The sequence below is a fragment of the Sorex fumeus genome, unplaced genomic scaffold (assembly GCF_029834395.1).
Source record: "Sorex fumeus unplaced genomic scaffold, SorFum_2.1 ptg000098l, whole genome shotgun sequence".
Lineage (NCBI taxonomy): Eukaryota > Metazoa > Chordata > Mammalia > Eulipotyphla > Soricidae > Sorex > Sorex fumeus.
The window spans coordinates 5412856-5428731 of NW_026606155.1; the positions used below are offsets into that span (position 1 = coordinate 5412856).

The 15876-nt window shown below is 46.5% G+C and overlaps 1 protein-coding gene across 1 annotated transcript in view; it reads left to right on the top strand.

Annotated features, from left to right (window-relative positions):
* Positions 1-15876, top strand: part of EFCAB11 (EF-hand calcium binding domain 11) — a 199537-nt gene that overhangs the window by 22092 nt on the left and 161569 nt on the right. Inside the window, exons 4-5 of the mRNA XM_056134212.1 lie at positions 2630-2731; positions 4794-4884. Coding sequence (XP_055990187.1) covers positions 2630-2731; positions 4794-4884 — 193 coding nt within the window. The remainder of the gene's footprint in view (positions 1-2629; positions 2732-4793; positions 4885-15876) is intronic.

Here is a 15876-nt window from a genome sequence, read left to right on the forward strand (position 1 = left end):
CGGATGTTGTGCCAAGCCCCATGTGTCACCACGGCCAAGTGTGTTTTGATAGCTGTCATTAGCAGCGGAGGGCGCACAGAAGGCCGGACGTGGTTTGAAATGAAGGAGAATTTCCTGAATATAGTCTTGCACCCCGGGGGTGGGCACAGGCAGTGCCTTTTCTCGTTGGCTGTGAAATCAGTTGGCCCTGGAATTACCGGAGAGTCTCTGGGAGGTGGTGATTTGAGGTTTGAATATTGTGACAGCCGGCCGAGCTGGTCGCGGGAACTCTTTCGGGGCCATTTACAGAGCAGTGAGATGGAGAAAGCACAGGCTGAGCTTCTGCAGGTGGTGATTGCCCCGGCTGCTGGGAGCAGGCAGCGCTTTCTGTCCCCCTGGGAAAAGGGCTTGCATGGAGCCATGCACTGCCACGTGGGACCAGGACGACACAGAGGGCCAGAGGGGCTCTTCATGGACACCAGATGGGATCTCCGAGCCTTACAGGTGCCTCTCTCCCCGCTCCCTTCCCTTCCTTGGGACCTCGCAGGGACTCCTGATGCTACTTGGCAGCGCTCCCTGTCCCCGTATTCCCGCGCTGGCCTTCTGCCCTTTCACCCCCACCTCCCTCCCCATGGCGTGAGCACCTGGGGTTCCACTGCCTGGAGAGCTCTTCTTGCCATCCTCAGCCTTTGGAGTCTTGTCCTGTCCAGGCCTTGGCCCTGGACATTAGCCCTCCAAAAGCTTCCAACCCAAGTCTGCTCTGGAGGAGGACAGCAGTAGGCTTCACCTCCCTGCTCCGCTACTGTGTTCATTGGCTCCTGAGCCTGTGTGGTAACCGCCTCCCTCTGTTTTCATTGGCTCCTGAGCCTGCGTGGTGGCCGCCTTCCTCGGTGTTCATTGGCTTCTGAGCCTTGTAGTAACCACCTTCCTCTGTTTTCATTGGCTCCTGAGTCTGCCTCCCTTGGTATTTATTGGCTCCTGAGCCTGCGTGGTGACTGCCTCCCTCAGTGTTCATTGGCTCCTTAGACTGTGGTATCCAGCTCCCTCTGTTTTTATTGGCTCCTGAGACTGCGTGGTGACTGCCTTCCTCGGTGTTCATTGGCTTCTGAGCCTGTGTGATAACCACCTCCCTCTGTTTTCATTGGCTCCTGAGCTTGCGCGGTGACGGACTCCTTCTGTTTTTATTGGTTCCTGAGCTGCCCTGTGGTTGCCTCCCCTCCTGGCTCCCCTACAGTGCCTTGAAGACTGTAGGTCCTAAGAGGTTGCAAAAGGATTATTGAGAAACATACTGATCTGTTGACTTCTTGAAACTTCTAAATCATATTTTCTTTTTTTTTGGGGGGTGGCAGGGATGCCACACCTGGTGGTACTCAGGAGTTACTCCTTGTTCTGTGCTTAGGGGTCACTTCTAGCCGTGCTGGGGGGTTGAACCCTGGGTCTCCCACATACAAAGCATATGTTTGGCCCATTGAGTTATCTCCCTGGCTCCTACATTTCTAAATCTTGAGCTACAAATGAGAAAACACTGGAACACGAAAAAAGCGATTCCCTTTTATAATACTGCCAGATCTATTTTAGGAAAGGTGTACAGCTCAGTGTAATCTCACCCAAACCAAAAAGGGTGCAAGTTCTTAGCCCTTAGCACGTGGTTCTTGTATGATTAAAGGCCTATTTTTAAAACAGGGATACATTTTTCTCATGGAAATCCTGAGTCCTAAAAATGAGACAACTCTTTTTATAGATGTAGGGCTCGGTTCACAAAAAAACGTTTAAATTCTTGGCTCCGCACGTTAAACCTACCAGAAAGATCACATTAGAATTCATTTTAATAGACATTGTAAGCAGAGTCTCCAATCTCATATGATCCTGCTGGGCTGTTTTATTAGGAAGCTCACAGGAAGCAGAGCCTGAGGCTGCAGAACAGTCGTGGGGGTGAGCCCAGGACTGGGGCCTGTGCCAGCTCTATTGTTTATGGAATATTCTCTTCACCTTTATCTGTGGTGTGCGATTGGTATTGACTTTTGAGAAACTACTTCTTCACCCCGATCTCCCAGTTGGAAAAGGAACCCGCTGAAATGACATCTGGGTAGGAAAAAAGGGATCAAAGAAACAGAAGGCGAGAAACATGATGAGACCTGGTTTAATAAGTCGCTTTAGGCGTGTTAGATCCAGGAGAGGGAAGAGCATGGTGCTTTTTTGAGGTCACCATTCCTTTCTCCCCTGAAAAAGCTCAGTGAACTCCACGAATGCTTGTCGTTCAGGCCCTCGGTCGCTAGTGTTGGATTTACTTAGCAGTTAGCAAAATCTTTTTCTTTTATAGATAATGTTGTTGTTTCTTGGGCCACACCTGGTGGTGCTCAGGGCTTACTCCTGCTTCTGTGCTCAAGGATCACTCCTGACGGGTTCTGGGGACTGTATGAGATGCTGGGGGTTGAACCCAGGGTAGCCACTTGCAGGTGACTTGCCCTCTATATTAAATCTCTCCAGCCCCTTTATGAATTTATTTTTAGGAATAAATATTGCTTATCAAAAGGAAGGTTAAAAAATTGAGTGTAATACTTAATCATTTTGTTGTTCCTGTCTTGTTTTTCCTTTAGGAGGAAAAAGTCTTGTCAAAAAAAAAGTTTGCTTGTTTGTTTTTAACTTTTAGGCATACCACTTCAGGAGTTTTTAAATATAGTAAGGAGAAAGAAGGAAGCTCAAATCTTTCGGAATGAAATCAGACACATCTTCACAGCTTTTGACAGGCATTGTAAGTGTGTTTCAAGTGTTTGGGTCCAAAAAGATGACTGTTAAGGAACTGTGAATGGGACCGTCTCCTCAGCAGATCTGAATATTTGGGGGATTATGTTACGTCTGTTATTTAGTACCTTTGATATCTGCATGAAAATTTTTTTTCTGTCTTAAATTATTGACAGTTAAGAATGCTTGCAGTTATAGAATTGTCTCTGTGATTTGGCTCTATTCTATTGGGGACAGCCAAAGGGTTGGCCCTAATGGGGTCATAAGCCTTGGGTCAAGGGGTGGGAGTGGGGAGCATTGGGGTATCTGTGATTGGAGTCCTCGGTGTGGCTGAGAGGAGGGTCTTCAGACCCCTGAAGGACTCACCCCGCCCGTCCAGGGTAGAAAAGACCTGTGGAGTCTGGCCCCAGTGGCTTGGCTGCTACTGTTGTTTTCCCAAAACATTAATAGAGTTCTGATCGCAAGCCAGAGTTTAAGTGGATTTCGAAGGAGAAATTGTAATGGGAATTTCCCAGACCTCGAGCTTGTGTCATCATCACAGCATATGGCGTGACAGTCTTTCCCTGGGACTCAGAACCAGCCAGTGACGGAGCTGAGATGCTCTCTGAGCTCCGTGGGTGCTGTTTGGAAGAAGAGCGTGACTAGATTTTTGTTTGCACATTTTTTAATATATTTTTTTCTAAGCATAGTTATCCCCTGTCAGATTCAGGGCTTACTCCGGGCTCTGCATGCAGGCATAATCCTGGTGGTACTTGGGGGACCATAAGGGGTGCTGGAGATGGAACTGGGGTTAACTGCATGCAAGGGAGGCACCCTACTTGCTGTACTGTTGTTTTAGCCCTTTGTTATGTTGTTTTTTAGGTCACGTTTAGGTGGTGCTGTGTGACTTTTCTTGACTCTGTTTCCAGGGGTCACTCCAGGAGGTGCTAGGAACCATAGAGTACTGGGCTCCCACTCACAAAGCCTGTACCCCAGCCCTCTGATCTCTCTCTGCACCATTAGCTCCATTCTTGGTTTGGGTTTTGGGGCCTCACTGGGCTATGTGTGGGGGCTGTTCCTGGCAGGGGCCTTGGGAGTGCTTCTGGAGGTGCTCAGGGTAGCATGGTGCTGTAGTTCCCAGTTACTCTCCCATTTGTAGAGCATGAGCTCAGACTTTGGAATCAGCTCCACACCCCCTTTCCCCCACTAGATTCTATAACTGTCACTGTCTTCCCATTGTTCATTGATTTGCTCGAGTGGGCACCAGTAACTATTGTGAGACTTGTTGTTACTGTTTTTGGCATATCAAATACATCATGGGTAGCTTGCCAGGCATTGCCATGTGGGCGTGATACTCTCGGTAGTTTGCTGGGCTCTCCGAGAGGGGCAGAAGAATCGAACCTCTGTCGGCCCATGTTGGCCACATGCAAGGCAAACGCCCTATCTAGCCACTGTTCTATCACTCCAGCCCAGATTCTATATTCTTTTTTGGGTGGCAGGGGATTTGGGTCACACCCGGCCATGCTCAGGGGTTACTCTTTTTTTTTTTTTGACTTTTTGAGTCACACTTAGCAATGCTCAGGGGTTACTCCTGGCTCTGCACTCAAGAATTACTCCTGGCGGTGCTTGGGGGATCATATGGGATGCCGGGGATCAAACCTGGGTTGGCTGCATGCAAGATAAATGCCCTAACCGCTGTACTATTGCTCAGGGTTTACTCTTGACTCTACACTCAGGAATTATTTCTAGCTGTACTTGGAGGACCACATAGGAGCCCGGGGATTGAACCCCAGTTGGCTGAGTGCAAGGCAAGTGTCTTACCCCTGTACTTTTTTGCTCCAGCTCCTGATTCTCGATTCTTCTATTCTTTCAGGGGGAATTCTTTTCTTTCAGATTGCCTTTGGTTAAAGAAAAAAAATCAAGTGTAATTTACTGCTCTTCTAAATAATCACCAAATAATTATTATAATTATTTATAGAATAATTATTTACATACTCGTAATTGCTACAGTTTCCCACGGATAATCATGGCGGAAATGTAGGCCGTCGGGTCTGGAGGAGGAAGTGCATGCCTTGTCTTTTGTTTCCCAATAGATCGTGGCTACTTAACTTTGGAAGATTTCCAAAAAGCCTTTGGCCTGGTGGCTCCCAACTTACCTGAGAGGCTCGTGCTTGAGGTGTTCAGGTAAGACAGCGGAATCTTGGTGCCATGTGAGTTCCTGAGTCCAGGGTGCCCGCCACTTCTAGTGTGTGTGTGTGGGGGGGGGGGATGCTCATGCCTCCTGGTTTTGGTGGGAAAATTCAGGTCAGCCACTAGTCCATCCCACTGACAGTGGCCTCGAGAGTGAGTGGAGGGATGGACCGCCGAGAGGAATGTGGAGATGAGGGGTGGCCAGAAGGCGGTGAGAGGGAGAGGGGCATCTCTGCATCCGGTGCCTGGATCGGAACTGAACCCGGGTCTCTTGTGGCATGGTCCCCCGCCCCGGCTCTGCCTACCTTTCCTCTCCACAGCTTTCCTGTGGTTCTCCATCATCCAGAGCATAGAGCTGGTCCTCATAACGTGCTTTGTGGTTTGTCGGTGTTCAGAGTTGTTGGCACAGGTGCCCATGTGCACCTGCCTGGTCAAGCGACCTTGGAGGCTGAGGGGTGCAGGTTTTGTGATGGAATCCTGACCTGGTGGTCTCAAAGCATCTATGTATATGGTCCCTGGAGCACCTCCAGGGGGCACTCCTGAGCTCATAGCCTGGACTAGACTCTGAGCACCACCAACTCTGGGTTACCCCTATCCCCATATAATAGAATATGTGATACCTAATAAAACCACTCATACCTGCATGTTCAGTTTATTAACCCTGGAACATCTTAACATGGTGAGAAAAAATTCCTACCAAGTTTCTGTGGCTTTAAATCATTTCTTTTAATATAAAAATTCATTCACATTAATAAACTTTCAGGTGAAACATATCACGAGAGAAGGACATTTGTTAGCTTTATTGGAGTTAGCAGTAGTAAAAAAATAATAATTTTTCGACCTTCCCCCCAACCTTTTCCTTACTGAGGAGATGGGGATAAAAAAAGCAGAGGGACTTGGGGCCGTGACCCACCCCCAACTCCTTCTGCATCTGCATATCTTAGTGATGGTTCTGACAGTCACTGAAACCAAGAATTAAAACAAGCTGAACTTTACATTGCTCAGCCACAAGGGACGAAGCGGAGGTGTTCAGGGATAATAAAGCTTATTAAATCGCACTGAGTTTTATTAAATATGGTTAATAATTTCTAGTCACAGCAAAAGCTCACTTGCCCACTTACAGTTTGTATATTCAATCCTTTAGAGTTTCAACAAAGCGTTCTGTAAGGTGGTGCATCACATACTGACGGAGTCACGCTTGTCCTTAAAACCCATAAATGAATCTCCACGTGCTCACGATTCTTATCCTGCCCAGGCAGGATCAAAACATTTGGAGACCCCTGCCATATACAGCCACGCAATGCATTTTAATTCATGAAACCTGTCCGGTTTACTATCTGTGTTTGGTAGCTAGCAACATAGTCCCCAAACCAGAAGGAAGGATCCACAGTTGGGAAATGAAGGTTTTTTTTCTTTTTTTTTTCTTTTTGAGTCACACCCAGCAATGCACAGGGGTTACTCCTGGCTCTGCACTTAGGAATCACCCCTGGCGGCACACAGGGGACCATATGGGATGCTGGGTAGGCCTCGTGCCAGGCAAACGCCCTACCCGCTATGCTATTGCACCAGCCCCGGGAAATGAAGTTTGAAACTGGAGCAGGAGAGAAAAGGTCCCCCACATCTCCATGAATGAAGTCAGGCCCAGTCATTCAGAAGAAGACTGATGAGGAGGAAAGTATAAGCAGGCAACAAGAAAGGGCGAGTTTCAGTGAAACCAGGTTCACCTGTAGTTTTACAGGTGGAAGTCATTTCCATAATCCTTTAATTCGCCAATAGCTTGTGAATTAAAGAAGCGTCTAAAGATCCAGAGTAGTCTTGATCCAAAGCATCTGCCCACCCACATTCCTTTCTCCCCTTTTGTAAGTCAGACCCACCTGCCATAGCCAAAAAGCCAGCCAAACAACCCGAAGACTCTAGATAGGCAGATTTGAGGGACGGAGACATTCTAGAACCACTTTGCTTTATCACCGTTGGCTGGAAAGGCAAGTGTAAAGCAATAAAAATCTGAGGGCATTCGAGGAACCGAGATATTTTCAGGAGGTTTGTGAATCGTTGCCTAAGTGCTCTGGTGGTCTTTGCTATTGTTCCATTATCATGAGTAGGAGGTGTGGTGGTTGCTACAAGAATCTCTTCCGGTTCACAGGCTTTTTATTCCACAATCCCTACAGTCAGCATCTGTTTCAGTCTTAGTCCTTAGAGTAAAATGGAGTCAAAGCTCCTTCCCGGACTTCATGCCATAGTTTCTGCTTAGTTGAAGTTTATCCACTGGTAGGATAAGAACTCGCTATTCCCAGCTGTCTTCCCGTGTTGAAAAATGTTTACGTGGGCCATTGTCCTCGACTGGAAATGTATAATGGATTGAATGTTTGAGTCACTCTCGTCGTTGAGAATGCTGACCGTGTTTTTCTTGGAAGTCCTTTGAAATTTTTTTTTTTGTCAAGTTCTTTTGCATTTGCTTGCCTTGCTCACCACAGCTCGGTATATTTTCGGCAACGGCTATTCTTTGCGCTACATTCAATAAGACTTCTTTTCTCTCTTCTGGTTTTATTTTTTTCCTCTTTCACGTATTTTTTTTTCCTTTTTACATTTTTTTCTTGAGCTTTTATCTGCTGGCAGTTCATTTTTATTTTGTTATTTTAACATACCTGATTATTTTATAGGATCTTCCTAAGCTTTTTAAAAACTGCTTTCCTCTTGGGGCCAAGGATGTGACTCAAAGGTAAAGTGTATGCTATGCATGTGTGATACCCTCCTATCCATCCCTGGCACTGCAAAATAAACAAATGTGAAACCTTAAAGGTGTTTACTTTTTTTTTTTTTTTGCTTTTTTTGGGGAGTCACACCCAGCGATGCACAGGGGTTATTCCTGGCTTTGCACTCAGGAATTACTCCTGGCAGTGCTCGGGGGACCATATGGGATGCTGGGAATTTAACCCAGGTTGGCCATGTGCAAGGCAAATGCCCTACCTGCTGTGTTATTGCTCCAGCCCCCGAATGTGTTTACTTTTGAGGGGGGAAAAAAAAGAAAGATTTTTTTCTTTTTTTTTTTTTGAGAGAAGGGATCTAAATAACAAGTTCCTTTCTTAGTACAAGAGATGATATCTTCTGGGGCTGGAGCAATAGTGCCGTGGTTAGGGCATTTGCCTTGCATGTGGCTGACCTGGCTTTGATCCCTGGCACCCTATATGGTCCCCCAAGCCTGCCAGGAGTGATCCATAAATGCAGAGCTGGGAGTTAGTCATAAGCACCAATGGCTATGGCCCCCAAACCAAACAACTAAAAAATATAAAAAAGATAGATGATATTATCTGTGAAAAGCAAAGCCAAAAAAGGATGCTAATGGATGTTATCTCTAAATATGTTTACTATTTGGACTCCAAATTTTGAGATTCCTTTCAGTGCTTGAAATGACAACTTGGCTTTCTCCTTGTGAGCAAAGTCATGGTTTGTGCTGTTGAGAACTGCAATAACTGAGAGTCTATCAAAGATGAGGTTTCATCAGAAGTTCTTTGGAAGTTCTTTCCTTGGAGATCTTTTGTTCCCCTACCACCACCCCTGGCGGGAGATGAAGAGGCAGGCAGGCAGACGCGGACTGAGTGTGAAGATAATAGGCTGCTTTTAGCACTCAAAGGTGGAGGAAAAAAAAAAAAACCTTCCTCTTCTCTACTAACGGAGCTTATGGAAAAGTCCAGAGCAATCTTTTCTCCCTGCTTCCCTTTTGGTGCTGCTGCTGTTTCTGTTTGGCCATACCTGGAAGTACTCAAGGCTTCCTCCCGGCTCTGTGCTCTGGGGTCGCTCCTGGTGGTCCTGGGGGTTGAGCCTGGGTCCACTGTGTGCAAGCTGCCTTAAACCCCTTGCCACTAGGTGCCCAGCCCCTCCTGCTGCTGCTGTTGCAAACTCATGCGCTTGCTCACGGTGCTGGCACACACCTTCTGGTTGCAGCACCTGCTGGAGGTCACCATGGCGCTCACATACCATTTCGTGGTGGTACCAGCTGGGGACGAGGGGTCGCACACCTTAGCTGCGATGTTCACACCTGCCTGGTCGCAGGGCTGCGGCGGTCCGGTTGCCTTGGCAGCTGAGCCCTGCCGTTGCTTTTCTTCTTCTTGTCTTTCTTTCTGCATTCAGACTCATCAGGGACACTAGAGGGTGAAGTGCGAAGCGTTTAACCCAGCTCTCCAACATCTGGAGTCCTTCCCCCCCCACTTGCCTCTCGTTAGGTCCCGGTTGTTCTCTTTCCTGGCTTATTGCTTGTTCCTTTGAACGTGTGCACTGTGTGTTTTTACTTCACTGATGACTTTCCTTGCTCATCGTGCCTTTCCTGCCTTCCTTCCTGTCCAAATTAGACCTATCTCTCAAGAGCCCGCTCAATGAAGTGCTCGCTCTCTCTGTTTACATTGAGCAATTGCCTCTCCTTGCTCTAAATGTTGATGTTGATGCTGCTTGTGCTTGTGGGTTATTTATTTATTTTTTTCTAAGTGACTTGATAAACAAAACACTGTCATTAGGACCACTCCATAGGCTACTACAAGCTCTCGGAGTTGATGAACTTATCTCTAGCTTCGTTGCCTTATGCATCGTCGTTACTTTATCATTGCTGCTCCTTTGTCACTCATGCCAAATACCCAGAAACAGTGCATTATTCACTTGCAGTTCTCCTTGTAGTTGATTTCTTTTCAAGTCAAAAGAGTGTTTTAAAATGCAACAAGGAGCTTGATGATCACATGTGACGTTATGTTCCATTTTCCCCTCTTTTGCATGCACTTTTTTTTAATGGATTATTTTTTTTACCAGATCTGAGGAGCCCTGTCAACTCCCAAGTGAGCCTGAGCTTGCTCTGTCTGGGTTTTGCCCACCCCCAGGAAAGGCAGCGTGAACAGGAGCAGGGTCAGTCCCCACAAAGCTCTGAAGATTCTGAGTGCATGAGCCCATCCACAGACCCTCCTGTCCTGCGGACAGACACCAGGATGCTCCATACCTGTGACCTGAGACACTTCAAGTTAGACTTGTGGTTCTAGGGGTCAGAGCCCCATTCTTCACATCCAGTGGGACAGGTGAGAAGACAGAGCAGGATTAAGGAGCACACTTCACATGCTTCACTCCTGTTCCAGTCCTCAACCCACAGGATCATCTGAGCATTGCCAGGTGCAGCCCTGCAGACCCCCATGACCCCTAGGGTGGCCCCGAGATCCCTGGAACTGCAGGATCCCAAGAAGTCTTACCTCCGATGGGTCTCACATGGACTCCCGGCCCTGTTGGCCAAGAATGCCAGTGGTGCCTTCGGGTCTCCTGAGCACTGCTTGAGAGGTTCCAAAAAGCAAGATAAGGGCTGGAGAGCTCATATGGGGAATCAGGCACCTGCCTTGCATGTGGCCCACCCTGGTTTAATCCCTAGCACCACATGCCTCACTCACTGCAGAGGAGTGTTCCCTGAGCACAGAGCCAGGAATAAGCCCTGAGCACTGCCCGGTGTGGCCCCCAAACCAAAGGCCAAACAAACAAACAAAAAGAACAACAGCTGACTCTCCTTTTAGATAGTAAAAAGTCAGTTGAAAATAAAGCATCGTGTCTCGAAGTCTAATATATTCTCCACGTCAGAGTGCAGTGAGGGCTGAGGCTTAGGATAGCAACTTTACAAGGGGTGACGGGTCCTCTTGGCAGAATGGTCCCGCCCACCCTCTGTCTGATCTTGGACAGAGGACAGACTTCTTATAGCAGTCGACTGCGAAGCTCTTCCTCCCCAGAGAATGGAAGAAAGGCACCCAATGGAAAGTGATCAAGACAGGCTCCCCCTACCTCCCCGCCAGATCCTTTAAATTCCTTCTGAAAAAAAATCCTTCCTCACTGAGTTCTTGAATATTCTATACTTTCTATTTGCCAGATCCAACTTGGGACAGCCTTTTCTTAGATACTTTTGCTTTGGTTTTCTTTTGGGGCCACCTCCGGTGGTGCTCAGGGCTTACTCCTGGCTTTATTTTAGGATCACTCCTCCTTGGGCTTGGGGAACCATATTTGGAGCTGGGGATTGAGTCCGGGTAAGCTGGCTTCAGTGGAAGGCAAGTGCCACACCTGCTGTCCTATCGCTCTAGCCTGTGAATCTTCCTAATAAGAAAAATTTCTCCCTTAGTTTGTGCACCAGAGTGTTTCTCTTATGTGTTCTGTGACCTCAATAAGAACACGGAATACTTGCTGGGAGAGTGTCTACCTTGGTGAATATGAGTATTGATCTGTAAATATCCACATGCTTCAGTGTATATGAAGAAATAATAAAAAAGACTAGGAATCACATGGGCTGGAGTGATAGCACAGCAGTAAGGCGTTTGCCTTGCGCGCAGCCAGTCTGGCCGAGCCGGGTTCAATTCCTCTGCCCCTCTCGGAGAGCCTGGCAAGCTACTGAGAGTATCTCGCCCTCATGGCAAAGCCTGGCAAGCTACCCATGACACATTCAATATGCCAAACACAGTAACAACATTTTTTCATTTTTTTCATTTAATCATCCTGTTATTCGTCGATTGCCTTGAGCAGGCCCCAGTAACGTCTCTTTCATCCTAGCCCTGAGATTATATTCAAGGCTCTTTAGGAGAATGAGACCCATCATTGTTACTGGTATTTGGCATATTGGGTATGCCACGGGGAGTTTGCCAGACTCTGCCCTGTGGGCAGGCTACATTCGATAGCCTGCAAGTTTGTCCAAAGTAGGAATGAGATAATAAGATGTCATAAAAAGATGTCCTGATAAGGTGTTGCGTGGCCGCAAATGGAGGATGCTCGACTCCAATCCGAGTAGGCTTGGAGATCTCGGCCCAGAAACCCGCGTGGATTTGTCCCTCTGTTTCCTCCACCCAGATCCTCCATCCTCCACCCAGATCCTCCAAATTCCAGTAGGCGAGGGTCACACCCACCACCTGACCCCCTGGCGCCATGTAATCCCATCAACGGCCAAGACTCAGAGACTATAAAATCCAGCTCCCGGACGAGAACAGTGCAGTCTTCTGCCCCCGCGCCTGGCTGTTCCTCGCCGGGGCCTCTTGGAGGGGAGCGGGTTGAGCTTTCCTCCCCGCCCCGACCAGGGCTTCGGCAGCCGAAGACCTCCAGGACCCGCCACCACCATGCTGAGACCACTCTCCGCACACATGAAGGTACTGGCAGAGGGACAGTAACAACAAGTCTCAAAATATGGAGACGTTACTGGGCCTGCTCGAGCAAATCGATGAACATTGGAGGGGAGTGTTTGTTTTGTTTTTGGACAGGAATCACATGCCATTCTTTGTAGCCTCAGTGAGAGAATGATCACCTGATAAACCTGGTCATCACTGTCAGTGTAGTGGCCAAAGAAGTGGGCCTCTTGGCTTTTATTTTTGACTCTTCTCTAGTAGTGGTAATGCTTGAGGTTTTTTATTCCTCTCTCAATATCTTGGTTTCTAAATTTGGTTGTTGGAGAAATCCATTTTCTGATTAGTTTTTTTTTTGGTTTCCTTTTGGGGTCACACCCAGTGATGCTCAGGGGTTAATCCTGACTCTGCACTCAGGAATTAATCCTGCCATTGTTTGGGGGACCATATGGGATGCCAGGGATTAAAATCATTTTGGCCTCAAGCAAGGCCACTGTCCTATTGCTTCACTTCTCTGATTAGCCACTTATAAGTGATTACTGAAAGGGAAGTCAGAATGTCAGTTTTTGTTGTTTTATTTATTTTTTTTAAACTGCCCTCAGCATTTCTTCTCTTTGGGAACTTTAACACATAATATATTGAATACAGCTGTCCATTTAAACTCTAGTTATAGGAGTAATTATATTCTAATAATTTCAAGAAAGTCCCTGTTTACTTTTCAGAGTTTTTTTTTTTCATTGATTTTGCTTCCTGTACAAAAATTACATCCTTGCATGTGAGGATGGCCTTTAGCAGTATAAACCTCAGAACTGGTAGCACAGGAATTGAATCCCAGGAACTGGACCACCATAAAAGGAGAGATATTGATGACTTGGTTATGTTGATTTTTTTTTTGCTGCAACATATTATTGTTTTGTTTCTTCAGTTGACTTCCTTTTGGCTTGAAGACTTTAACTTAGATTGGAAGGAATCTCTGTTTCACCTTCAGGGTACCCAGAATGTATCCTGTAGTCCTCTCTGTTCTCACACCCATTCAGATGCAGATGTTGCTCATCCAACAAAGACCAGCAGTTAAGATGTTTCTTGTCTTGGGCCAGAGAAACAGCGCAGGCATTAAGTCACTCACCTTGCATCCTCCTGGTCCCTGTTCAATCCCTGGTGCCACATAAGTTTCCCCAAGCACTGCCTGGCATCATTTGTGAGCACAGGGCCAGGAAAATTCTCTGAGCACCCACTGGGTATGACTCAACCCCCATCCCTAAAGGTACTTCTTGTCCTAACAGATTGACCTGACTCTCTGCCCTGCCCACCAACTCTTAGCCCCCATAAAGGGCATTGTCTTCACCTTCTGTTTTGCACTCTTCCTCATAAATCACTTTCTTCTTTATGCTTATGCATAGTTTACACAGAGATTAGTTTCAGTGGTAGAGCATGAACAGACATACTGAGACAGTTCCCATCTTACTCCCCACAGCCCCATATAGTTTTTTTTTTTTTTTGCTTTTTTGGGTCACACCTGGCGATGCTCAGGGGTTACTCCTGGCTCGTGCACTCAGGAATTACTCCTGGCGGTGCTCAGGGGACCATATGGGATGCTGGGAATCGAACCTGGGTCGGCCATGTTGGCTGCATGCAAGGCAAACGCCCTACCCACTGTGCTATCACTCCAGCCCCAGCCCCATATAGTTTTATATGCCACTAACTATAACCTATACAAATGCAGGTTTATTTTATGTAAATCAATGACTTATGAAGTAAATCTTTCCCACCCTGCGTGATTTAGTTTATTTGTTTTGCCGTACAACCCACTTACTGACAATTTAATAAGGTGCTTGTAGGACGTTTTCCTTGCATGCGGCCGATCCGGGTTTGATCCTCTGCCCTTCTCGGAGAGCCCGGCAAGCTACCTAGAGTATCTCGCCTGCATGGCAAAGCCTGGCAAGCTACCGTGATGTATTTGATATGCCAATAACAGTAACAAGAAGTCTCACAATTTGTTGTGAGACGTTACTGGTGCCTGCTTGAGCAAATCGATGAACAGCAGGAGGAAAATGATACAGTGATCAGACCCCGGGGCTAGCAATCAGGAGACTTGAGTTCTGGTCCCAGATCTGCCACTTCTGTGGCTTTCCACAGATTAGATCACCCCTCCTCCCAGCTTGCATGTGCCTCATCTCACAGAGGAGGCTGTTGTGTTATAGGGCCTGGCAGGCTTCTGCCCACTCCGGTGGGTCATCTGTCATGGAGAGTGGCATGGCAGCCTCCTTCATTTTCCCAGGGTCTCACAGGTATTATTCAGAATCCATCCCTGCATGAATACAGATGGGGCCTGTCAGCGTGGATACAGACCACTCTCAGGAGGAAATCACTGGGCTTGACAGTTACCCAACCCTGGGTTTAGTTTTGAGATGTCGCTCTTACAAGTGCTATGGCCAGTGTATCCGATTCCTCATTGACATAAGGGTTGTTCGGGGCTGTTTTTTTTTCTTTGAATCCAACTGTCACATAAGAAACTGCTGCCGTGGTTTTTCTCTTCTGACCAAATATTGCTTACCCTCTCAGTCATCCTTGAAGTTATTAATAGTTGCACATCATGAATGCATTCATGCCATTTTCCTTTATCGCACAAGGAATCAATTTCTTACATTTTCCTTTGGTAGCAGGTAGCCACTTCTGGGTGAAAATTTTTGGTAACAATGCATGTTGTATTTGTAAAATAAGAAAAACATAGTACCTTAACAGGAACACCTATATCCGTGAGATAGCTAAATTAGCGTTATTTTTAAGATGTCATGGGACACAGAAGCTCAGAATGAAAAGTTACCCGTCAAGGTTTCAGTTGTTTAAAATCAAATAGCCTATAATCAAGACCCAGGATTCCCAATATCATGTTTCTATCCACGGCACAATGAGAAACAGTATGCTATCCAGTGTCAACCATCTGGTCTACCTGGTTCCTACCCAGTCATTCTTCTCCATGGAACAACCTTAGTAGACAGAGGTGAGCTTACTTGCAAGGTCTAATCCCAGTCTCCTATTCCAAACATACCTACTTAAAAGTATTCCTTTAATTGGATCCTGGAGGGATCCACTTGTTCTTTTCTTTTCTTTTCTTTTCTTTTCTTTTCTTTTCTTATCTTTTATCTTTCTTTCTTTCTTTCTTTCTTTCTTTCTTCCTATGAATCACTGTAACTGAGATACAGTTACACACTTAAAAGCTTTCATGATTGCATTTTAGTCAAACAATGTTTGCGTATCCATCTCTCTACCAGTGCCCATTCTCTACCATCAGTGTTCCCAGTATCCCTCCCACAACCACCACCTCTTACCATCACTTGCCTCTGTGGCAGGCACATTTCCTCTCTCTCTCTCTCTCTCTCTCTCTCTCTCTCTCTCTCTCTCTCCTTTTGGGTGTTATGGTTTGCAATACAGGTACTAAGCAGCCATCATGTCTGGTCCATAGCCTACTTTCAGCATGCATCTACCATCCCAAGCGATCCGTCCAACCATCATTTACTTAGTGGTCCCTTCTACATTACAGCTGCTTTTCCCCCCAGTACATGAGATCCACTTCCAAGCTGTGGAGTGATCCTCCTGACTCTTATCTGTACTATCCTTAGGTGTTAGTCTCCTATTATGTTACTTTATATTCCACGAATGAGTGCAGTCATTCTATGTCTGTCCCTCTCTTTCTGACTCATTTCACTTAGCATGATACTCTCCATGTTGGTCCACTTATATGCACATTTCATGATTTCATCTCATTTCATTTCAATACAATCTCATTTCAATACAATCTCATTTCATTTCAATACAACCGCGTAGTATTCCATTGTGTAGATGTACCAAAGTTTCTTAAAACGGTCATCTGTTC